Raw genomic sequence first — 25,895 nt, 5'->3', positions numbered from 1 at the left:
GCAGTATACAGAAAATGAGTGAAATGTTTGGAGAAATTAAAACAATTCTCCAACTTTTAACCTGCCTCAAGGAGGCATTTTTTATACAAAGCTGGGTCTGATAATCTTTGGGGATCTGCCTTTGCATCGAAAACCAAGGCTGATAGAATTGGAACACCCAAGTACCTCCCATGGAACGCCTCTAATCGCAAAATAGTGTAAAGCGCTAGTTGGGTTACTTTGAAGGCCACTTTCTAGCACAAAAATGTTTTGCGCTGGAGAATAAATAATCAGGACTTTGCACTACATTGCTTCACTTTACATGACTTTTCTTTGCCCTTGCCAAAGTCTTGATAAATATGCCTCTTACGAGGTGACCATTCTAGGATGTTAATGCCCCAGAACATAAGTTAAAGATGGCCTCCAAGCAGAATCACTACAATTGAAAGATGACAACTCAATAGTGTACTGTTTGTGTTCTTCCCTTTCCAGCTTCACTCAAACCAAGACAAAGGAGATAATAAACTCAAGTACATCCTTTCTGGAGATGGTGCGGGAGACCTGTTCGTCATCAACGAGAACACAGGGGACATGCACGCCACACGAAGACTGGACAGAGAGGAGAAATCTGCTTACACTCTCCATGCCCAGGCGATATACAAGGCCACAGGCCTACCAGTGGAACCCGAGTCCGAGTTCGTCATCAAGATCCACGACATCAACGATAACGAGCCCAAGTTTACGAAGGATGTCTACACTGCCACCGTGCCAGAAATGTCTGAAGTGGGTATGTGATCACCAGCCTATATTACATAAGAAAAGTAACTGTGAGCAGTGTCTCACATGCACGCACCCATGCACACACATGGAACTGGTGCACGTCCACACAATGGGGCTTATTTTCAAGCCCATTGTGCCACAGGTGCTTCACTTTTTTTGACGCACTGGCAGCACAGTGTGCCTACCCATATTAACAAGGCCACCCTGTGTGACTTTTCATGGCCTTGTAAATATGGGCCCCTTTCACACATTACTCTGCATGAAAGGGGCATTCCATGGGTGTTGCTGTGGGTGTTCTCACACAACTCTACGGAGCTTGACGCATTCCCAGATTCACAACTTTTTGTAAAACTGGGAATACATGAGATACCTACGCCTCCCTAGCGGAAATGTGGGAATCGTGCAACAAGGAGAAATACCTTGTGCAGCACACATAGAAAGAGGAAAACGCCATTAATTATTGTTTTTGTGCAGTAAGGTGCCGCGCTGTGTCATTTTCTTGTAGTGGCGGCCTAGTGTCTCTCCCATACATGTACTCATAGGTGTCCATTTTGCTCTTTGAATCGTCAAGAGGTTGCTCTTGCAGCCATATCGCATGTCACTTTGTATGGAGGTGCAATAATGTTCAATTAGATTCCCAAAATGGGCTCTACTAGAACTAAGTGCCAAAAAAGAACATTCATGCAATTTCCAGAAGACTAGTTTATGATTTGCACTTAAACACTGACTTCATTCCAATGCCTATCTGCCAAATGGTAACAGATCTTTTTCGGAACAAACCTGTTAGAGCAATTTGATGCATGTGTTGCACTCTGATGTTTGTCCTCTATGCGCTATGTTTGCTTGTATTGCGTTGTTCAATAACTGATTCTTGTGGGAGGGATTGGTGCTTACTCCACTTATCAGAGCACTAGACGTGAGCCTCCTTATGGCTGCTGATGGTTCTTACGTGCACCCAGGATTAGATCAGTATGTGCGTGATGCTTCCTGTAGCAAGAGGTCAACTGTCTAGTTCCTGCTGCCAGATACTCACCAGGACAAAAGGGCGATGGGTCGAATTATTTTTGTTTTTCTCCGCTTGAGTGCTGCACGTCATAAATGAGTAAGCCACTACCCTTGCTTTCTTCATTGCATGTGTGTTTGATGGACTATTGTGCTTGCTCCTCCACTTTGCTTATTTGTATGAGGAAAACAAGGCAGGCGTTGGCAGATGTTTTCGAAGATGAAATTAACAGGCGCGGCCTGTACAGGTAAGAGTCGTGGGGCGGTCTGGCGGGCGGAAAGTCAATATACGACGGGGAAGGGAAAATTAAATAAATAAATTAAACCACTTACCTTGTGCTCGCCGCATAGCTGAGTTGGCAATGCTGCGAGCGCAAGGTTAGTGTTTTTATTTATTTATTTTCCGTATCCCGTTGTGTGTTGACTTCCTCACCACCCCACCGCTCTTACCTGTACTGGCTGCACTTGGAAATTAGTGAAACTGGAAATATCCTTACACAAACCATCTATATATACAACAGGAATGCCACCAGTATTTAGGGTCTGGTGAGGCTTTTTTGTTTTACTCTCTCTATGACTTTGTGTCAAGTCAAATGAGAAAAATAACTTCAAATTCCCAAAAACGAGTGTCAGTGGCCACCACCTGTGGCTAAGAGCACAAATTAAGCACTGGTGATCGCCCTCTCATCCATAGGCAAAAACCCTCAATATATCCCATAAGTGTGGTACCACCTTGTTGTTACCTCTTTTGCTCAGTTTCTCAAGCTCCTTTTGCACAGCTCTGTTCTGCTGCCCTCCAGTGCCTTGAAATTCATCCGTCTCAAGGTTCAGTCACCTAGAATCTCACATTGTGTGATCTTCATGCTCACACCATTGTGTCTACCCACAGAGAGCCATTTTTGAGGATCACTGGACAGTAGCTCTGGAGAATTGATGAGGTTAATCACAGAAACATGTAGCTTGGAGAGTTCTCTAGTTTACACACGATTTGGAGCACATTTGCAAACCACTAGGACCACCGGAACGTCACTTTTTGATGTTCCAGTGGCGCTCTCTGCAAGGCCATATTTACAAGGCCATGCTAAGTCACTTTACATGGCTTAACACTGCCTTGTAAAAATGGCCCTCAGCAACGCAGTTTTCTGCGGCAAGGGGCGTGCAATGGGTGTTGCTTTGGGCATTCCCAGCAACACTCATGTTTTTTTGAAAATGCTCCATATTTACAAAATTTGTAAATCTGTGGCAGCACTAAAAACTAACGCCTTTCAAAAGGAGGCGTTAATGTGGCACAACGAGGAGAAATACTTATATTTCTCCTCGTATTTTGTTCATTCTATGTGTGCTGCATTATGCAGCACACATAATAGGCGCAAAACACCATTAATGATTGTTTTTGTGCAGGAACGTGTCCCTTCCTGAACAAATATAATCATCCCTGCAACGCAGACACCCTTGCACCATTGTGCAAGGGTGCCTGCATTGGCGCTAGGCAGCTTTTTTAGCGCCAGTGCAGGGTTGAGTACAGGTATCTGCTGTATTCTTTATTAATATCGGGCATACCTGCCTTTTGAAGATGATTTCGCTCGGTGTAGTAAAATTGCTTGCAGCACCGTGATGCGCCATTTTCATGTAAATATGCCCCTTTATCTCTGCATGTAGAACCAGAAGATAGAGCTTCTCTAAGGTCTTCTGAAACTAATTTACTCTCATTGGGGTAATCATTGTTTACTGATGCTGCTGGACCTTCATTCATTAGGGCCATTTTAAGACATCATTATTAGAAATGGGGGTCTTCAGTGGCAATGGTTTGCACCTTTGTCCGAGTAGGGACCCTTGCATCTAATCAGGGTACCGGAGTTACGCCTTTAGACAACCCCTGCTCACCCCCTTGGTAGCTTGGCTCGAGCAGACAGGCTTATCTCAGAGGCAGTTTGTAAAGCATTTGTGCACACATACAGTAATTCAGTGAAAACACTACAAATGGACACCACACCAGTTAAAAAAAAGAAGTAATCTTTATCTAAACCAAACAAGACCAAAACAACAAAAATCCACAATACATATACTCCACCTGGACGATCATGACGTCTTGGCAGATAAGCATCCAAAGTACGGCGCCGACTGCGTGGAGTGTGGCGTTGGGCGTGGAGTCACACAGACCCCCAAAGAACAGCACTTTGCAAATGATGAAATCCAAAATGGTGCACAGCATTGGGGAGGTGATGCTTCATTGGCTCAGGGTGGCGTCTGTTCCTTACGACCCCAGGGGAGGTGAGGCCTCGGTTCCTCACTGCGATGCAGGGGAGGTGAGGTGTTGGTTCCTTACTGTTGTCCGGGAGGTGAGGCGTCGGTTCCTTACTGTTATCAGGGAGGTGATGTCACATGGCAGTGAGGCGTCGGTTCCTTACGACCGTGCGGTGTCGAATTCAAGAAGTCACCCATGTCCTGTATTCACTCCGCGATGATGAAGCACCAGCGTCTAACATTCATGTTGCGGGGATTAGATGCTCTTCAGGCTATTTATGATGCCACTCCCACATTCAAGATCCTGATGGGCATAAAGAAAAATAGAAACATAATACTCGCCATTCCAACTACCTCAATACTAGCAAGTCTTCAAAAATGTAAAAAGGGGTTTAGAATAACAACCGCAAATTTATTTAAACAGTGAATTCAGTGACTGCTCTGGTTATCTTTCGGTGATCTAACAGAGTTTTACTTCTATCACACAAGAACTGAGGCTTTCACTAAGGAAACATTTTGTCATGATGCCACGTTAATGAGTCTAGGGTTCCTGTAATTATTGGGCTTTTGCACACAATCTGGGACAATTCTTTTTGAGGGTCGAGATTTTTTTTTTGTTGCAGGTATATATAGTGCAAACTGGACCCGAAAGTATCAGAGTACTTAACAATAGCACCAGTTGCATTACAGTCAGACACGTTCACTTTTTTTAGGCACCGGGAGATTAGCTGATTTGCCCAGAATCACAGGATATTTGAGCCTCCCCCAGACTTGAACCCGGTTTCCCAGCTTCAAAGTCAGCCGCTCTAGCAGTTAAGTCACATCCATCCCCGATTTGGCTGAACTTACCTTAATATTAAGCACTAGGGCCTTTTCATTGTACCACGATCTGATCTCCTTGCATCATATGTTGGGCCTCATTTATGAAACCTCTTGCATCACTGCAATAAAACAGCGATGCAACAGGTTTCCCTGCACCCTCCTTGCGACGCGATGGATACACCGTATTTAATGTACAGTGCTCCATGTCGCAAGGAATGACAGATAGATCAGGAAGACTGATGTATCTATTGGCGCAAAAGACACGCATTGCTGGAATTGCATCGCAAGCATGATGCAACTCCAGCAATGCATGGGGCAGGTCTGTGCCTATGGCACTGCGTCACCCTTACGCCTGCCATGAGGACGGCGTAAGTTTTTGACACAGTGGTGACCTAGAAGTGTCAGAAACTTCTATGACCCTTTTTTATGTGGCGAACGCCCACAGGTATAATATGACTCAAGGCTTTACAAGGTTATGCATCTGCCTAGATGCGTCACCTTGTAAATATGGCGCAACGTGGCGCATTATTTACACCACTACTGCATCACAAAACAAGACACAATGGCTGCATAAATAAGGTCTGTTATGTTTAACTGTTATAATATATCCTAAACTGCTTTTCGTTGATCGGCCTCATCTGGACCACTCCCTGTTGCCATCAAGTTTGGACATGCTCTACAGTTTAAACTTTAGCCGACTCAGCCATTTCACAAGGTTATTTATGTTAATGGAAATCAATTAGGGGTAGCAGACGAAACAGTAATTACAATGTGTCGCCATTCCTTCAACTCCATTACTTCAACCTATCACCACTTTAATTCAACTCCATTACTGAGGTACCTACCATTTTTTTAACTATGTATCTTGTCTTCAGATTCATAATAGGTAAATAGGTTGAAAATCAGGTTGTAAGAACTAAGTTAAAATAGATTAATCATATTATATTCAAGGTAATTTACTTCTAGACAATTGTTCAATTTACAACTTAATCCTCTTTTTTTAATTTAATTTAAAAAAGAGATAGGATCAGCATTTGGATAGGGTCTTCCTCAGTACCAACAAAGGCTCAATGATTCTAGTTGTACCCATATATATTCACTGGGTCGTAGAACTCTATCAATGGGGTGCAGACTCAGGGCCTCATTGAGAGTTTGGCAAATGTATTACTCCGCCACAAACGTGATGGTTATCCCGTCCACCATATTACAAGTGCCATTGAATATAATGCACTTGTACTACTGTGGACGGGGAATCCGTCACATTTGCGACAGAGTAACTCTCCATCAAACTCTAAAACAGGCCCTCACAATGGTGTACTAACTCGTAAATGTTGCCTTGGAATACATGAGAACATTCATGAAAGTAAGGGCAAAAACTCCAAAAGCATCCAGTGGGTGCACACCCGCGGAAGCACCATCTGCATAGCTTTGGAATTGTTGATCATCTGAAGAAGGGCCCTGTCCGTTTAAAGCCATGGAGTTGAAACATCAAGAGATAAACTGTGGATATATATAACAGCTGCTGCACCTCTGTTAGACCTGACTTGAAAGCAGAGTTGTCAAGTGACCTTCTGTGATCAACAGAAAAGAAAGCTTTAAGAAGCACACCTGAGAGAGGAGCTTTTGTTGATTTCCTTGAGGACAGTATTTGATTTGACACATGAAAAGAGCTTTAGTGTTGCTCTTTTGCCTTGCGAGGAAGTTTGTGCAATACAACAGGACTGAGTTGATTACGGTCACAAGCCAATGATCAAGAGGAAAGGCCTGATATGTGGATTAAGAAACGTTATGGGAAAATTAGTTGGCCTGAATTGTGTATAGTGAGAAGTACAATTAAAGCCCCTTCTAGGGTGGATTGTTATTACACTGTGTTAAAGACTGCAGACAGGTATTGTGTTATTGAACTTCACAGATTATTGTAGTAGGCAAATGTGTGGGTGATGGTAAACCCTGTGACAAACCCTTGGGTAGAGTTTAATTTTGATAATCCTTGCTAAACCATTTTAGGAGGCTCTGTATATTGTGTTAATAACTTTGATTGTGTACATAGTTTAGTGACTTTATGCCTGATGATTGTCTTGTTGGAATGCATACAATCAGTCCAGTAGGCCTAAGTTAGTTATGGTGAGAAGTCAATGGTAAAAGCAATAGGTCTGATTGGTTTATTTCGAAAAATGATTTCAGACACCAAAGGTCTAATTTGTTTAATCTGAAAAGGTATGACAAAGGCAGTAGGTCTGATGTATTTATTATAAAAAACACTTGTTAAGGCCAATATCCCTTTTTTAGGTGGATTTTTATCAAAGCCTGCGGACAGGTATTTTGTGAAGTGTATTTTTAAATATTTATACAGTAGGCATGTGCCCCTTTGACGAGCCCTGGAAGTAGAGGATTTGCACTTTAATAATCCTTGATAACCTCTCTTAGAAGAGAGTGTATATTGTTTTGTCGACTGTAATTGGGTGTGCATTTGTGAATTTGGTGACAATCCAATGATAAATGGTAGAGACCTGACTGGGTCATTGGGAAGTGTTAAATCAGATATGATTATTTTATTATGAAAACCTACAACAAAGGCAGTAGGTCTGACTAATTTGTGATTAAAAGTATCTAAAAATAAAAAGCACTTTAAGGGTGGAGTGTTATTATACCGCACTAAAGCCTGTAGACAGATATTTTTCTTAGATGGATTCTCACAGATTACAGTAGAAAGCCAGGGTTTTAGTGTTGGTTGCCCCTTTGACAAATACTGGAGAGAAAGATTTGCACTGTGACCTCACTAGACTCTCTTCATTGTCTGCCAGCCTCTTGTAAGCAAAGCAATTATGAAAAAAATACATACGTATGCATACAGAAATACATGTACATGCATTGGGGGGCTTTAGGTTAGTCTTCTGCCATTTGTATTTCTTTTGTCATATGTGTGTTTGTTTGCACAGGGACAGCATGAAGAAAATGCTGCTTCTTCATCATGTACAGCATGTGGCAGTGGGTCAACTCACTTAAATCTTTGACGCTATGTCTCTGTGAGTGTCCCTATGTGGGAGGACTGGTGGATTCGTTGTTTAGTTTTCAATTTTCTCCTTTTAAATAACCCATTTAATTTGTTTCATCTATTTTTCTTCTACTTTTTTGTTTGCATTTTTTAGAGAATCCTGCCACTCCCAGACAGTGATGCCTGGCTGCTAGCTGTGTTAACACCAACTACACACCTGTGTCTTGTTGCCCACCCAGTTCATTAAAGGAATGGGCTTTTCCCTAAATTAGTAATGGGAGTTACTACCCCCTTTGAAATTACAAGGTCTGCAGAAAATCGAAGACATGATGACTTTCACTGAGAGATTTTTGCTGCTGAAAGTGGCCAAAATCTTCAGGAGACATTCCAGTGGCAAATGAGGAATTACAAGGGAATCGTGAATAGAATTACTGATCCATACAGTAATGCCTCAGTTCTAAATGGACCTTCAGAGTCTCACTCACAGTCCCTTGTTAACTCAGCCTACTCCCCTGGATTTACTGGTTTCTCCAGTACAGGTAACTAACACGTGTCGTACTGAGGCACTGGTAACGAGGCTGTAAATTACGCCATAGGAATCATTGTCCTCTCATCTTCTACTTTGTATCCAGCTCTATTGGTATTCTCACACAAATATTAATTTCCATACCATTTTCTAAAATTGCTTTACACCCCCTCAACCTCCCACCTTGCAGAACAGCCAAGTACAAGTAAACCAAGAACCTTGAGAATTAGTAGCTAAGACAAGCACACTTTTGAGTCCTAACCCAAGAGTAGGGTAAAAGTTTAAAAAAAGGTTGTGCATGTTTAGCCTCCGCTGGTGCATGGTACTTGAAAGACGGATGGTAAGGTTACTCACCACCACATGACACAGCGCCTTGGTATGAGATCCTCGGCTGACTGGCGTCCATAGATTCCGTCACCAACTCAGCTCAGACACACTCAGACAATTACTCACCTACCTTTTTATGTGGTCACCAAATTTGTTAAGTAGCTTGAAGTAGCCCAATGAACCGGAATGACCATTTTGATTTAAAGTTAATTTAATGGGAAGGATGTGGTGGTGCAGACCTGCATGTGCACATCTATCTAATTGCGACTTGAAAATGGGGCCCGCAAGAGTGTTCGACACTCGTACCAAGCTGTTACTGAATTGCAGGTATCTGCCCAAATTTAGAGGAGGGCATGCCTTTTCTCCATTTTTTTGGATGCTGCATCTGTGCTTTGCAGTTAAAGACTTCGGGCCTGAGTCACAAAGGATCTCTGGGTCTCCGCATTGTAAATTATAGGGAACATTTTTAAAAAGTTAGTTAACTTGAAAATAAATATCAAGCATATTTTTATGGTAAATATGAATGAAAAGTAATTTTAAACATTTATTTTAATCCAGAAAAAAATCTAAATATATTACAGCCCTTTTAACTTAATTTTGAAATAAATATTTATTTATGGAAATATACTAATTTAAATTAAAATGATTTTTCCTTAACATTTAAAAATAAATTCGCTCCTAAAGAAAGAAAAATAATCTTTTTTATTATGCATTATTAATTTTTAAAAGTGACATAGAATTGATAAAAATGTAATAATATTTTTAGAAGAATTATTGTTACACGCAATTTTAAATTCAAACTAGGGCATTCAAATATGTTATCATTAAATAATAAATATTTACTCTTTTTATATTTTCATAACATTAAATTATATTTATTTATATTTTTAACTATTAAAAAAATTTAATTTAACATAACCTGATGTCCTATGCGGCTTTATTTTAGTCCCCTATCTCCATTATCTATGGGAGGGTGTTGCAGTACCCATGGTTGGCAATGTGTAATGCTGGACTTACTAGTGTTTCTTTAGTAGTAACGCATATTTGGATTTTAGGTTTATGAGTAAGCAACAAGAAAATAAACTTGCTCAAAAGTGTAACCTACCCAGAAGTGTAAAATACCTTTGTGAATCTAGCTCATGATTATGAACGATGCACTTATCTGGAGCAGACTTCTAATAGGAGCCTGGCATATGGTTATATTTCATAATGACTTTGAGGATATGCTTGCCATGCTGCAGGAGAGAGGCAGTTAATGAAAAGGTGGCAAATGTCAACTTTTGAAACAAAGGCTCTCTCACTCAATCGGAGACTGGATTTCATTTCTGCTGTTAGTAGTTAATTGGTAAGATGTGCTCAAGCAGCATTTTAACTTGAAGTCCACCGAATAATGTCCCTTCATTTGTGCTACACCTGCAAACTGTTTTGCTGCCAAATGCAAGCACAATCTTCCAGCCAATTTTGCAAATTGCACAAAGAGTTGTATGTCACAATACCAAAATAACATTTCCAGAATGCTGACTACAAAAGCATTGTGAAGCTACACCCAGTAGATTGTTTGGTTGGAAGCGTGCTGTTTTTTGTTTTGATCCTATGTGGGAAGTGTTACCATGTTGTGCGTGAGGAACACTAAGGTGCTGTTTTGTGTTTTGGCATGCAGTGCTTAGCAGTGTGATGGATGAAGAAGTGTAAGAGAGGCACACATGTTATGTTTTTCAGTAAGCTGGCAGCTTTGAGCAGCTCTGCAGGTCCCTTTTTGGCATTTCTTATGTGCATAGTCCAATTAGCTTGTTAATGCATTGGATTGTCCATTTTGAAATATTCTGATTAAAGTTTGTGGTCCTGGTCAGGGGTATGTTAAAGGAAGAAGTGGTGGAGAGATTTGCTGTGGTGGACTTGGTTAACATCCTCATAAACCTGATCCTCATTGTGAAATGCTAAGAAGTGGCCGTAGTATGCCGATAGTCGGGACCTGCAGTGTTGGACTAAATTAGATACCTCCTTTGGCCTGTGTATATCGCAGATCTCTTCAGTTATTCTGTTCCTGGTCGGCTGGTGATGGGTAGTTTATTGCTGTGGACTGGTGTAGTACGGTTGTGATGATTATGACCTCCAACAGCTTTATTTTATGAGAGTATAAGAGTGTAAAGCAGTAAAAGGGAATTATTAAGCAGCCTGTATGAACTACAATCACCCGAAGTGTTAAGGTATTAGTTTAAGGTTGGGATATATATTCTATTGTATTTGCGCTATATATCACTTACTACCCCTCACAAGATTTAAGATTAAGATTTAGTTTATTGTACAGTTAATAAAAACTCACAATATTTAAAAACATACAGTTCTAAAAACAATCAGTGGCAAGAATTTTTCACTTAAAATAGCGGGTGGATTCCCCTTATTAGTTAATAAAAGCACAATTTGGTATTGTACTGTCCTTAAGGGCGGCTGGATGCTAGCAGTTTTTTTGTTTTAGCTAGTGCTTACGGTAGACCCTTCGGCTGTTTCTTTTAGTCTTTTGGCCACAATGTCAAAAAATCTCGTTATTCTGCAATTTAACTGAGTTTCTCCGGGATTAAAGCAGAGCATCACAGCCTGTCTACAGCTTGTTATTCCCTGCTGATTCCATAGGGGCCGAAGCAGGGAGCGTCTTATGTCCAAGAAAGTTTTGCAGATGCAGATAATGTGCATCAGGTCCTCTTTTCCAGAGCAACAAAATCTGCAACTATTTGCTGCGTTTTCTCTTTTCCAGGGTGCTAAGTGAGGCCTTATGGGTATATTGCCAAGGCGCATATTGAGGAACTTATTTTTTGTTGTATGAGTAAGGCCTGTCGTTAAGTACTGTTGTGGTTTAAGAGCTGTGTAGCCTTCCAACACCACCCATCCATGTGCTCTCTTGGCAAGAGTTGCTTTGTCCTCGATGGATGAGACCATCTTGGTGACTTTCAATACAGTTTTTTTGAAAGTCTTGGGGTCTGTTGCTGACTCCCATAAGTTTGTTAGTCATAGGGTCTCCAGTGATTCCATTAGATAGTTCCTTGCTGGTGAGTTATCTCTAATGGACAGTTCGGTCCAGAGGTGGGCGTTTAAGGATCCGTGCTCAGCATCTCTGATTTTCCGCCAGCTTTTGATATAAGCGCCTCTTCTCTCCACTGTTTGTTTCTGCAACCCGAATTCAAGACGAATTTGAGCGGGCGATGCATAGGTAGGCAGGAGGAATATTGCCCTGTAGACTCGACTGATGATATTGTCTAGTGTCGTTGCGTCTCTGCCACGCATGGGTTCGCTGCCATAGGTGAGCATTGGATGTAATCGAGCTCTTATTACCTGTAGTAGAGGGCCCAATGTCCGGTCGGGAAGAGCTTTCTGCAGCGGCTTTATTGACAAGTGGAATGTCGTGCCCTTTCGTCGGATGGCCTCTAGTTGTTGTTTGAATGAGCCGTTGCGATCTAGTGTGACTCCCAGGTACTTGTAGGAGGTTACCTGCTCTAGCTTCTGTCCGTTCAGTAGCCATGTGAAGTTCCGTTTTCTGTGGTGATTTATTGTCATAATTTTAGTTTTATTTAGGTTGATTGTCAATGAATTTTTTTGGGAGAACGTATTGGTTTGGTCCAGCAGGTGTTGGAGGCCGATAGGGGACCGGCTTATAAGGACTAAATCATCTGCGTAGAGGAGGTTTGACAGTGTGGTATTGCCCAGCCGTGGTGCATGAGATTGAACTACCCCTAGCTCACCGGGGAGGTCTGCGAGGAAGAGGTTGAACAGCGTTGGGGCTAAGACGCAGCCTTGTTTTAATCCTTTGCTGGTCCCAATTTCTCGTGAGAGGTGCGTGCCAGGTCCCAGTTTTATCCTGACCCAGGTGTTACTGTGTAGCAGTATTAGCTGCTGTAGAAGTGGGCCTGGAATTCCCCAATCGCTCAATTTCTGCCAGAGTTTGCAGCGGTCTACATGGTCGAATGCTGCGCTGTAGTCGATAAAACACAGGAACAGAGAGGTCTTAGTGACTTTTGCCGCGTCTGCCAGGAGAGTTAGCGCCATGATGTTTGTCGTGGTGCCCTGGCCACTACGAAATCCGGTTTGGGTTGCTGGGATGATATTCTTAGCGGTTGCCCAGGATGTCAAGTCTTCCAAAATGAGGCCCGCGTAATACTTTGCCTCGGTGTCGATCAAAGCTATGAGCCGATAGCTGCTTGGGTCGTTCCGGGGGCCCTTTTTATAGATCGGGCTTATTATCGAGCCTCTCCAGGATGTTGGTGTTGTTGTTAATTCCCTTATTTTATAAAAGACCGGTGACAAGATCTTGCTCCAGTAATCAGCGTCTTTTTTATATAGTATTGGCGGGATCCCATTTGGGCCAGGGGCCCCGTCTGGTTTGCCTTTTAAGATTTTTTTCCTTATCCTATCTGCTAATTCTAGATGTTTGTTGTCCTCTGTATTTGCTGTTGAGTTGGTGGTTAATTCTGAGTCTATGCGCGCAGTTGGATCGTTGAGCAAGGAAGATTTCCCTTTCTTAGCTAAGGTCTCTTCGTTGTTGGGTGTGCTGAAATTGTTGAGATTCTGGACAGTGTCGTCCGACCAGTCTCCCCCTCTGGAACTGGCCGTTGTTGGGTCGGCTGTATTGAAATGTGCAGATAGGTATTTGGCCCAGTCAGGTTCAGATATGTTGGAGTCGATTCCCTCATGGCCTGGCTGTTGAAGGGAATGGATTATTTTCCAGAAGCTGGAGCTGTTCTTCTGTTTTGAGCTGTGGACGATTTTTATCCATTTTTCTTCGCTTTGTTGTTTTTTCCTTTCCCAGGTCATCTTTTTTAGTTGTCTTTTTAGGATTCGAAGCTCCTTTTGAGGGCTGTCATTTTTTGGTTCTTTTCGGAGCTTTTCCAAGGTCTTTTTTATATCGCGTTTTATATTTTTTATCTCAGGTGTTGTGCCTTTTCCATGTGAAGACCAAGTAGTGTTCCCTTTTTGGGTTTTCAGCTCAGTGGCATGTTTAGCTCCCAGTTCTGTTGTGAAGTATGCCCAGGCATCTAGCGGATTAGTGTTTAAGCAGGATGCCTGGTGCATGATTATTTTGGCACTAGTTGATAATTCCTCGATCTCTGTGGTCTTGCACCTTATTCGTTTGTAGTTGGCAGTGTGTTCTGTGCCTATGTATCGTTTTTCCGCGGCTTCGTTCACGCAGGACACACCTAGATTGACTTCTAGGGGTAGATGGTCGCTTGATGAGCTGTCTCCAATCTTGAATGAGCTGATTTTTCCATACATTGAGAGTGTCATTAACATGTAATCGAGATGTGAAGTCGTGCTCATAGAGAAGTGTGTTGGAGCTGGTGGAGTGTCATCTTTGAAACGTCCGTTTAGTACTCTGAGATTTAGCTGCTCGAGATCTCTCAATAGCTCAATTGAGGTTTTTGTATGTTTATTGGGAAACGGGTTTGTTTGGTTTGGAATGGCCCAGGCTGTGTCCATTTCCTTGGTCATGTCGTCTGCTGGTTTTACTTCGAAGAGATGAAGGTTAAAGTCTCCTGCCACAAGTATGTTCTCCATTTCCCTTTCCTCCATGAGTTTTGTCAGTTCTTTGACGAGTTCCCTAGACCCCGAGTGTCTGTGCTTCGGGTGTATATATATGTTGATGATGTACAGCTGTTGGGTTGCCTGGTTGTTTGTAATTGTTGCTGATAGCGCCTGTATTGCGTTTGGAGGTGTGAGGCTTACTTTTATCGTTTCGGTTGCCCCGATTGTTGATATCGAGGCGAAAGTCGCCAGGCCGCCAGAACTGTGACCATATTGAGAGCCTCTTGTTGCCGGGAGCGTTTGAGTTGTGAAGCCTTGTAGTGGGATGTCGTTTGTTTCCCATGTTTCCTGAAGGAGGATCAGATCAAAAGATTTTAAATAATTTGAAATTTCAGGGTCCTCCAGTTTGTCTAAGAGGCCGTTGATGTTCCAATTACATATTTTTATATTGGGGGAAACTGTAGGATTGACAGTTGAGGCTGATGTTCTTTGTCAGTTGGTGTCTCCTCCGGGTATTGTGCGAGTTAGTGGTGCTCTGTGTGGTTCGAGCTCGGGGAAGTTTGAATGTTGAAATTGTGGCAGGTATTTAACTGGTCCCGGTGAGTGACTTCGTGCTCCTTTCAGTATTGATTTAGCCGTTTTGGGGCTTTCTTGTTTCTTTTCTTCAAGGAGCAGAGTCGGGTAGGCGGGTCTGCTTGCTACTTCTAGCTTAATTCCCCACTGGGAGAATCTGGATGTTTCCTCCATAATTGAATTTGCGACGTCGTTTGTTGTCCATGTGGTCTTTGTTGTTTCGTTGCCACGTGGATGAGAGGCAGGAAGAAACTCAAGTTCAAGCCGGTCGGTGGTGTGTATATTTTTTAAATTGTCAATTGAATTGATCAGCTTTAGTATATTGCCCCTGTTTAGAGTATCCACCCTTCCTCTAGATTTGAATTCGGGAATAAAAAGAATTATGTCAGATTCCGCTGGGGGCTGTGTTGGTTGCTGTGTTTGTCGCACGAATACGCTTGGCCCTTGTGAATGTTGACTGATTGGTGTGTCGAAGTTTTGATTGAAATTTACCCGCTGGGGTTGGTCTTTAGGCTGGCCACTTTCTGTTTTAGTGATGTTTAATATCAGGGGGTCCCCTTTCTTCTCGCTGCAGGTGGTCTTGGTGTTTTTACAGGTATTGATGTTTGGGAGGTTGGTGGTTATGACCTTTGATGTAACTTTGTCAGGCACCTCTTGAGCCTGTTTTTCGACCCCCCAGGTCCGTTGCGTTGTTACTGCTTGACTTACACTTTGGCCTTTTTGGGCTGGTTCTGTTGAGATGTTAAGTGTTTGATTGTTTATTTGGCCTAAGGGGGTTTCCTCTGTCTGCTTGGAGGTTTTCTCTTTTGGGAAGAACTGAGTTCCCATTCCCTCTCCGGCTTGCGTCTGTGCGTCTAATGATTTTTTAAATTGAGGTGAAACGCTGGTGTTGTGCTTATTTGCTAGTGGGGTGTCAAAGCCCACCGATGTACATTGCTGGCGTTTCTCTTCTGTACAGACCGCTTCAGGTTGCTTCCTGTTCCTGCCCTTTCTATTTTGTTTGCGTCGAGTGCGCGCGTTCATTGAGCTTCCTGGTTGCTCGACGTGGCTACTTGTCAAGGTATTCTGAGGAGACTCCTCTAATGAAGTGTTGGAATTTGATGGCTGCTGCCGTTGCGTTGTGACTTTGTTTGGGTTGTTATCGTTTCCTAGTGGACTTTTGTTGAGAAGTAAAGTGGCGGGCCTTTCCTTTGTTGTAAGGAGCTTTGTGGTGTTTAGTTTTATGTCGTCCAGAAGGTTTCCCAACATTGTGGGTAATGATGATAGTTTGTCGACGATTGGTGAGCAGGCACAGTCTGTTCTTCCAAGCTGGGATAGTTTTACTGACTCTTGTCCTCTTTTTATAAGGCCGTTGAGATCTGCAAGTTTTCTGTCGATCCCCATAGTGGCCTCTGCCAACCTTTGCAGCCTATTAGTTGAAGGTCTAGTTTGTCAGATTGATACTGAAGTGCGGTTGATGACAGTTGGATTGTGTTGAGTAGAGTTACCCAAAAAGTGTCAGTTGTATCCGTTGCCCCCTCTGTGGGGTGGTTGAGGCTCTCTTTACTGATGCTGTTTGTGAGGTCCTTAACGTTGTATGCAGCCTCTAATTCGATCCATTCTTGGTCTTCCAAGAAGGTCATGTCCCTGTCTGAGGAAGGTGAGTTCCCGTCAGCCCTGATTGGGGACGAGTTTCCGGGATCTGTTTTTGTGACCTGGGCAGCGTGAGCCTTGGTGTTACCTTGAGGTTTTTGTTCGGCGTGGTAGTTGACTCCATAACCACGAGCCGGTGCTGTTTCTTGATCGTTCTTTGCTTCTACCGCTGTCTGCCGGGTGAATAAGAAAGAGTCTGTTTGGGATGACATAGCCCTTGCTACGTGGTTGCTAAGGTGCCCCTGTGACGCGTCCTGTTCTAGGGCATGAGTGCTTGATCTATCCTTCTCCGGCGGTAGACTGGGTAGGCTTGTTTCTTGGTTTCCTTCCTCTTTTGCTGGGAAGTGGCTGACTGCGCCTTCTTGTGACGCTGGATTTCTTTCATCTTGTCCCCATTGTCACAAGGCATTGTTGTGCTTTTATGCTGAGCAGCACGCTCCTCCAAGTCCCAGGGCTAATGTTTTTCTTTGATTTTTGGTATTTATTATTGATTATTGGGATAAGTTTTGTGATCTACAAGAACCACTCCATGCCTTAAGATTTGATTACATTACCAGGAATTAGGGGTCATCTTCAATGGGAGAGGAGGATATGGGAATTTCATGCAGTGGTTGGCGGCATTTATTGATGATCTACAGGAGATTAGGTATTGTTTGGGTGCTGGGTATGACTTTTAAATGTGAGGTCGTAAACGTAGCACAAATTGATGGAAGCAGTTTATTCACTAGACTGAATTTAATCAGTTAGCCCTACGCTTGCAGAAATAGCATGGAGTATTAACAACATGCAGTCATCTATCTGATCTTGGTGGGCTTGCAAGATAAGAGAAAAGGCATTCCAGAGAAAAGGAACAAGAGAGCCCACTGTGCCCTTGCCACATCTTACTCAATGTCTAAATGACACAAGCATAGCTAACGTGCCACATTTTACTGTCAGACCAATTGTCTCACTATACTTGTAGCACAGGCAGTATTTTGAGATAATCATTGGTGCTGGTCCAATCATGGCCTTAGAAAAGATGCTAATTCAGAGCATATTTGTAGACTGTCATGGAGTGGGGATGCCAGAGCGCGAGCTGGTGCAAGTCCCTGACATGAGGTTGCTGCATGGAAAAAGCACTGGCACCCTAAGAGCTAAATTTAGGTCTAATGATTCCCATTGACATCAAGCAAAAGGCCATGTATGAATGCCAACAAAAACCCTGCACTGACAGGTCCTAGGCATGATGCATGGGTCTTTGAATTTGACCTCTGACCTCTTAGATGTCCAGTGGTAGCAAATAGTACTGTGGTCCTCAGGGCCAGTGGCCATGCTCTTCATAATTATGGTATATGTATGTTATTGCTTTTAGAGAGTGGCCATATCATATCCACTTCAAAGAGCTCCCAGAAAAGCATGACAATCAAGCTGACATCATGGAATGGCGCAAAATTTAGCTATGTAGTTCAAGGAACAGGTCCTTTATCAGTATTATCATCTTAACACAGCTGTGGACATTTGGGTATTCAGCCTTTTTGGGAAATTATTAAACATCTGTTTGGAGCTTTGTATTCCATCATTGGTATTGCCCATCTACCTCAAAGTTAAAGAAACATCAAAGAATGACGAATCGTGAAAATATGGAGCATAGAAATCACAAGTTTTGCAGCGTGAATCTTTCTGGATTCACTATGCTGTGCATTATTCCGCGGTCTTGTGGTTGGGTCCGGATTCGTAGTCTTTTCTTTGTTTTTTGTTTTTTTTTGTAGCCCAGGTGGGCGTCGGCGTCACACCCCTTTGGGTGTATTTCCGGTGACGTCGGCATGCTTCCTGCGGAAGCTCCCACTCTTGGGCGCCATCTTCAGATTCTTTTTTTCCGCGGTCGGGTCTGGATCGTTCCCGTTTGGGCTCCAGACATTTTTGGAGAAAGAAGAAAGAAAATACAGAAAAGACGAGGAGAAGTCATCTGAAGACTACAGGGGACTTCATCGACGAGAAGCCGGCGAGGAGAAAGCGTTTTTCATCGAAATCATCGACGACCGTCGACGAACACGCGACCAGAGAGGCCCTGGACGCTCGATGATGGACAACACGCCATTCAAGTTCTGCCATAACTGCCACCACAAGTACGTGCAGAAGGACCAGCACCCGGTATGCAACCTTTGCCTTCCGGTGGACCACGAAAGCGGAGACTGCAACGCCTGTTCCGCCTTCGCCCCGAAGACCCTTCGTGTGAGAGAGAGGCAGAGGGTAGCACACGCCACCCTGCAGGGGAAGGCCCCGACTCCGTCCCTCTACGAGCTGGGGATGTCCTCCGAGGAAGAAGACAACGCTGCCGCCGAAGACGACAGCTACACGGTCGTAGAGACCGATTACACGAAGACTTCTGACAAGGTAGGAGACTCTTCGGCCCCCAAGAACCCGAGAGACTCTGAGTCTAGAAAAATCGAGGGCAAGACCCCGAAAGCGCCGACGCCAAAAAAGGCGGCGTCCGCGACTACTCCCAGGCCCAGCGGATCCTCCGAGAAGGAGTCCCCGGCGCCGAGGGCTGCTGATCAGCAGAAAACGTCGAAAATCGTCCCCGAAAAGGATCGATCGACGCCGAGGGAGAAAGACCCAAAACTGACGACGACGACCAGAGACCCAAGATCCGGTCCGACGTCGACGTCGAAAACTTCGACGCCGAAAGGTACGGCGACGAACCATCCGCCGAAAAGAACGGCCGACCCATCCGACGCGGAACACGCGGCAGAGATGGAGAAGAAGAGAAGGCGCCTCGAGGCCGAAATGGAAAACATCATGCAGCGGAAGAAAGATTTCGATGCAAAGATGAAGGCCTTCACGATCCCTCACAAGACCAAGCCACCGGTGGTGTAGGCAGTCGAGGAGGAGGAAGAGATCGCCGAAGTCTTCGAGGAACAAGACCAGGACGTCGAGGTGATCGACGACCAGGAGGAGTACGAGAATCCCTACGATAGTTACAACTATGGGGAGGAAGAGGAAAGCAGGACAGACGCAGACTCGACACCCTCTGACCTACAGGAGGTAGATTACATAGATGTCGACACCGACAGCCCGGAGGAGGTGGTCGACACTTACCCCTCGAGGCCCTCGCCGCCGGACGACATCGGGGCCTACAACTCGGTGATACAAGCTGCCGCAGCAGCTTTCAAGCTCAAGCTCGACGAAGAGAAGCAGAAAGCAGACTTCCTTCTAGAAACATTGCTCCCAACACAAACGAGGAGCCAGTTCCTTCCAATGCTCGAGAGCGTCTTGGCTCAGGGGAAGGAAGCTTTCAGGGAGCCCGCAACATGCAAGGCAGTAACTCCCAGAACTGAGAAGAAGTACAAGCATGCCACAAAGGACCCGGCCTACATTCAGGGCACGGTCTCCGCAGACTCCATTATCACGGCCACAGCAAGGAGGAGGGCTAACGTACCCACTACCTCGGGCCCACCACCGGATAAGGAGAGCAAAAGGTTGGATCTGGTGGGCAGAAGGATCGAACGGAATGCCGCGACCCACTGGCGCATGGCTAATTCCAACGCCCTGATAAACAGGCACATGTACCAAATCATGGAGGGACTGGGGCAGTTGGTGAAGGACTTGCCCCAGGATGCCAGGCAGAAAGCCGAAAAGCTGGTTGAAGAGGGAAAAAACGCGGCAAATTCTTGCCTTAAGACGGCCCTGGATGGGGCAGACACCGCCAGCAGGCTCATGATGATGGGCGTCACGGAAAGGAGGCACGCCTGGCTCAGGATATCCGGTTTCAAACCGGAGGTGCAACACAGCCTCCTGAACACACCGTTCAACGGAAGCACGCTTTTCGGAACAACAGTTGATGAAACGCTCAGCCAACTGAAGAAAGATAACGAAACAGCAAGATCCATGGGAGCATTGCAGTTCAGAGGGAACAAGAGGGGCACCCCGTCACGGAGGCCCGGCGGGAGAGGCGGAAACCAGCCCGGTACATCACACCAGGTTTTCCAGCAAACGCACCAGGCAGACTCGCAGACTCAGCATGGCCATCAGAAGCAGTCCTGGCAGTACCAACAAAGAGGCCAGTCCTTTCGAGGGAGAAATGGACGGGGACAAAATAGAAGAGGGGGGCAGCAGCCCACCTCTAAGTGACTTAAAAAAACTCTGTGTGCCCGCCCACAAAAAAGATCCCAGGGGGCAGCACGTACAGATGGGTCAAGACAAACTAGACACCTACGTCCACATGACACCAGTGGGAGGAAGATTAAGATTCCACCTCCGAGAGTGGAGAGAAATCACATCAGACAAATGGATCCTCAACATTATCCAATTCGGATACTGCATAGAGTTGGAGGGGAGGCCAACAAGCAGAAAACCAAAAAGAAAGCCACTAGCAGGCAAACAGCTGCAGTGTCTGCAGGAGGAGGCAAAGGAACTCCTGCGGAAGCAGGCCATAGAACGGGTACCCTTCAAGGAAAGTAACACAGGAGTATACTCAACGTACTTCCTGGTACCAAAGGTAGACGAGACAATGAGACCCATTCTCGACTTACGGTTCATGAACAAATTCATAAGAACGCAAAAATTCAAAATGACCTCCCTGCAAGAGGTGCTCCCACAATTGCAGATCGGGGACTTCATGGTCACAATAGACCTCAAAGACGCATACCTGCACATTCCAATGAACAGAAAGCACAAGCACATGCTCAGGTTCACTGTCGGAGAAAGCCACTACCAGTTCACGACACTGGCCTTCGGTCTAAAATCAGCACCAAGAGTTTTCACAAAGTGCCTCGCAGCAGTCGCAGCGCACCTAAGAAGGCAAGGAATACACGTATACCCTTACCTGGACGACTGGCTGGTGAAAGCAAACTCATACCAGAAATGCAAGCTGCACGCACATACAGTGACAAGCACGCTCATAAACCTGGGGTTCTCCATCCATTGGAAGAAATCATCAATGGAGCAACAACAAGTGAAGATCTTCCTGGGAGCACAGATCAACACCTTACAGGGCAAGGTGTTCCCCAGCGAGAAGAGGGCGAGGGCGCTGGTGAAGGAAACTCGCCTCTACCGGAAGGGACAAGCTCGGACAGTGAGGACTGCGAGCAAGATCATGGGGATGATGGCATCATGCATCCACCTGGTACCGAATATACGACTCCACATGAGACCCTTTCAAGAATGGCTACAGGAGCAATGGTCACAAGCTACAGGCAGTTGGGAGGATCTAGTGGTTGTAACGCACGCAGTGCAGAAGGAGATGACATGGTGGACCATGGAGAACATAGCAAGGGGAAAGCCTCTAACGCCCCCAACGCCAACAGTGACCATCACCACAGACGCATCCCTGAAGGGATGGGGCGCTCACATGGAGGAGCTCAAGGTGAGGGGACTGTGGACACCAACAGATGCGACAAAGCACATCAATTACTTAGAATTGAAGACAATCTTCCTTGCACTGAAAGCCTTTCAAACAAGACTATACAAACACAAGGTGTTGATACAAACAGACAATACCACTGCGATGTTCTACATCAACAAGCAGGGGGGCACACAGTCAGCCCCGCTTTCAACGCTGGCGCAGGAGATATGGAGATGGGCCATCCCTCTCAAGATAGACCTGCTGGCCATACACCTGCCAGGGAAGGACAACATACAAGCAGATTGGCTCAGCAGGCAGACATCGGCATCCCACGAGTGGGAGCTCAATGCTCAGGAGACAAGGCGCCTATTCGACAGATGGGGAACTCTATTGGTGGACCTGTTTGCCACACGCCAGAATGCAAAATGCCAAAACTTCGCATCCAGGCAGCCCGAGGAAGGATCACTAGGGAATGCCCTATGGATAGATTGGTCAGGGACATTTGCCTACGCCTTTCCCCCGATACCACTGATGCACAGAGTACTGAGCAAGTGCAGAGCGAGCAACATGACACTGATACTGGTCGCACCACAGTGGGCGAGGCAGACATGGTACTCGCAGATCATGGAGATGACACAGTGTGCACCCCACAGATTCAGCAGGAGGAAAGACTTACTCTCCATGCAGAACGGAGAGGTGCTACACCCAGAGCCAGAGAGCATGAGCCTAGTAGCGTGGCTCCTGAGGACATAGAGTTCGCACATTTAAGATTGCCAGAAAGTACCCTGAGGGTCCTGCGGGAGGCAAGAAGGCCTAGCACTCGGAAGTGCTATGTTGCGAAATGGAAAAGGTTCACAATATGGTGCAGACAAGAAAGACTTCACAATAAAATGAAGAAGGACTCCACAGTGCTAAAGTACCTGACGCACTTGCTAGAGAAAAACCTTAGCTCATCCTCCCTGAGAGTTCACTTGGCAGCGATAGTCGCCTACACAAGGGGGAAAACTTGCAGGAGTTTCTTCACATCACAGGTGGTGAAGAGATTCCTAGAAGGTGCGAAGAGGATCGCACCACCCAAGCGGGTGCCGCCACCTGCATGGAACTTGAACATAGTCCTAACGGAACTCATGAAGGAGCCCTTTGAACCACTCCACAAGGCGTCCTTAAAGATGCTAACTATGAAAACAGCTTTCCTGGTTGCAATAACGTCCTTACGCAGAGTAAGCGAGCTTCAGGCTCTGACGCTACAAGAACCCTACATACAAATACACAATGATAGAGTTGTGATGAGGACTGACCCACACTTCATGCCGAAGGTGGTATCTAAATTTCACATGAACCAGTCTATACAGATACCGAGTTTTTTCCAAAAACCAACAACTGCGGCAGAGCGAGCTCTGCACACCCTGGACGCCAGAAGGGCAGTCATGCACTACATTGAGAGGACGAAGGGACACAGGAAAACAAAACAGTTCTTTGTGTCATTCGCCAACAGTTACATGGGAAAGGCAGTAAGCAAAAAGACCATTGCACGATGGATCGCACAGACAATTCAACTCTGCCACAAGCGTGCAGGACAAGAGCTAGCAGAGGGGACACGTGCCCACTCCACTAGGAAAAAGGGTGCTACAATAGCCTTCCTGGCTAACACACCCATACAAGACATATGCCTGGCGGCAACATGGGCTTCGGTGCACACGTTCACGAAGCACTACTGTGTGGACATACAGATGAATAAGGAAGCTCAAGTTGGACAGAAGGTGCTACAGCACATATTCAATACCCAACGCTCATCTTCCACCCAACCGCCACAGAGATGAGAAACCGCTACAAAATCTATGCACAGCATAGTGAATCCAGAAAGATTCACGCTGCAAAACGAATAGTTTTCTTACCTGTCGGTGTAGTTTTGCAGCTTGAAGATCTTTCTGGATTCACTAGCGAACCCACCCACCTCCGCCAGAAAGATGAGGCTGGAGAGAGAAGAGGTGGAAATAGAAAAGTGGAAAAGACTTTGAAGGTACAAAGCGGTAAAATATCACCTGAATAGAACATTGCCATTACTTCGGAAACGAAAGAAACACGGAAAAAAAGAACCCGAAGATGGCGCCCAAGAGTGGGAGCTTCCGCAGGAAGCATGCCGACGTCACCGGAAATGCACCCAAAGGGGTGTGACGCCGACGCCCACCTGGGCTACAAAAAAAAAAACAAAACAAAGAAAAGACTACGAATCCGGACCCAACCACAAGACCGCGGAATAATGCACAGCATAGTGAATCCAGAAAGATCTTCAAGCTGCAAAACTACACCGACAGGTAAGAAAACTATTCGTTGCTGATTTTATAGTCAAAAGGAAAATCCGGCTGTTGTTTTTCCCCTCATTAAATTGCTTTATTTTCCTCCATTTCCCACGTTTAAGGCTACATTTATTACACCACATTTATATAGTGATGCCAACTGCTCCAGAGTGCTAAAGAAATTGTTACCGCCAAATGTTTTTTAATTTTTTTTATTTTATTTTAAAGTTCAGGCACTGTGTGTTTATGCTTCTGTTTGGAAATTGAACAGAGTATTCTATTTTCCCATTTTTTTGCTGCCACCAGGGCCGGTCTGGCCATTTACTTATTGGGCATTTCCCTCGACATGGTGCTGGAAGGGGTTTGGAGACACTGGAGGGCAGTTTTTGAAGGCGCACAACCAACAGTCTTTGTCAACCTCTACAGCCCCCCAAATTTTATTGAACAAGGCAGTGGCATAACAAAGGCCCTCCGCAGTGCGGTGGGACACTCGAGCTCCATTGGGCCCCCTCAGCGCAGTACCCTGGCCTGAGAGCTCCCGAGTAAATCTGGAAGGGAGCCCCTACATGCCCTTTGCAGGGGGGTCTCCTCAGGTTTCGTTACGCCACTGCAAGGAGGCACAGTGACGAGATAGAAAGAGGAATTGAGAGAGAAGGAGAGAGTGAGATAGAGAGGGGCTGGTTTGTTCTCTCTCTCTCTCTCTCTCTCTCTCTATCTCATATATATATATATATATATATATATATATATATATATATATATATATATATATATATATATATATATATGCAAATACATTTATATATATGTAAATACATGTGTAATAGATAGATAGATAGATAGATAGATAGATAGATAGATAGATAGATAGATAGATAGATAGATAGATAGATAGATAGATATCTTTTCTTTCCCTGTATCCCGCACCCTCTCCTTCAGATTAAGATTCCACTGAGGGGGCATTTAAACAATGGACTGGTTTAAGATTATTTTCCCTGCATGCCCTGCTCCATCATCCTGACAGCTCCAGCAGAGTGGAAATCGCGAGATTTATTACTGGCTTCCAAGTTCGTGAGCAGGTCATGTAAACACAGGGAAATGCGGAAGCGGAATTGATACACCAGTCAGGGGCCCAGCTTTCATTACTACAGCAGGTGCAGTGGCCCTGGCGCCCCGGGGTGGGAGGGACTCACTGGAAATTTATTAGGGCTGTATTTTACTGCCCAGTGGATGGCGGGCGGGGGAGCATTTGTATAGCTTCCATTGTCCCCATGGACAAGTTTCTGAGGATAAGTTCCAAAACCTCGATCCTTGAACGTGGAAGGCTCAGTCAACAAAGCATATATAATTTATTGGGAGGTTTGTAAAGTTTATTTAGAGAGGACGATTCGGCATTTCCGGGTGGCTTATTAGGACATATGTTTAGTGAGGAATCCTCTGTTTGGTCGGAGCCATTGACTTTAAATTGCAAAATTGACCAGGCGTCCCCTGCAAATAGCAGTGGGGCACCCTTAGTCCCTCCACGGGCAGGAGCCCGTCTGTTTTTTCGCCATGAAGAGGGACAACCGTGACGTCATCTGGGGGCCCCCACCGAGGCATCATATAAGGCACCACGAGGCGAAAGGATCGGCCTCCTTTCATTTCACCGTACACCAGTCAACATAATGTCTTTGGATGATCTTAAGTCATGTATTCTCATCCCAATAATGTCTGCTTAACTATGCCTATCATATCTCACTGATGCTATGTGACTGTGTTAATGAAATGCTTCGCCCTTGGTTAATCCACACTCACGGCAGTTGTTTATCTCATTGGAAGTCGCTTCAGTGAGGGGGGCAGCGATTTGTACGTTGTGAGCACACTATATTTGACTGCCATTAAATG

At 45.0% G+C, this 25,895-nt stretch overlaps 1 protein-coding gene across 4 annotated transcripts in view; it reads left to right on the top strand.

Annotated features, from left to right (window-relative positions):
• LOC144829136 (cadherin-6-like) overlaps nucleotides 1-25,895 on the top strand; it is a 288,356-nt gene that overhangs the window by 214,458 nt on the left and 48,003 nt on the right. For all 4 annotated transcript variants that reach the window (XM_078687964.1, XM_078687963.1, XM_078687961.1 and 1 more), the window contains exon 3: nucleotides 472-766. In XM_078687964.1, coding sequence (XP_078544090.1) covers nucleotides 472-766 — 295 coding nt within the window. The remainder of the gene's footprint in view (nucleotides 1-471; nucleotides 767-25,895) is intronic.

Source organism: Lissotriton helveticus, chromosome 4_1 (assembly GCF_964261635.1).
Source record: "Lissotriton helveticus chromosome 4_1, aLisHel1.1, whole genome shotgun sequence".
NCBI classification, from domain to species: Eukaryota; Metazoa; Chordata; class Amphibia; order Caudata; family Salamandridae; genus Lissotriton; species Lissotriton helveticus.
Note: the sequence above shows the minus strand (reverse complement) of the source record. Positions and strands in the feature narration are given on the sequence as shown.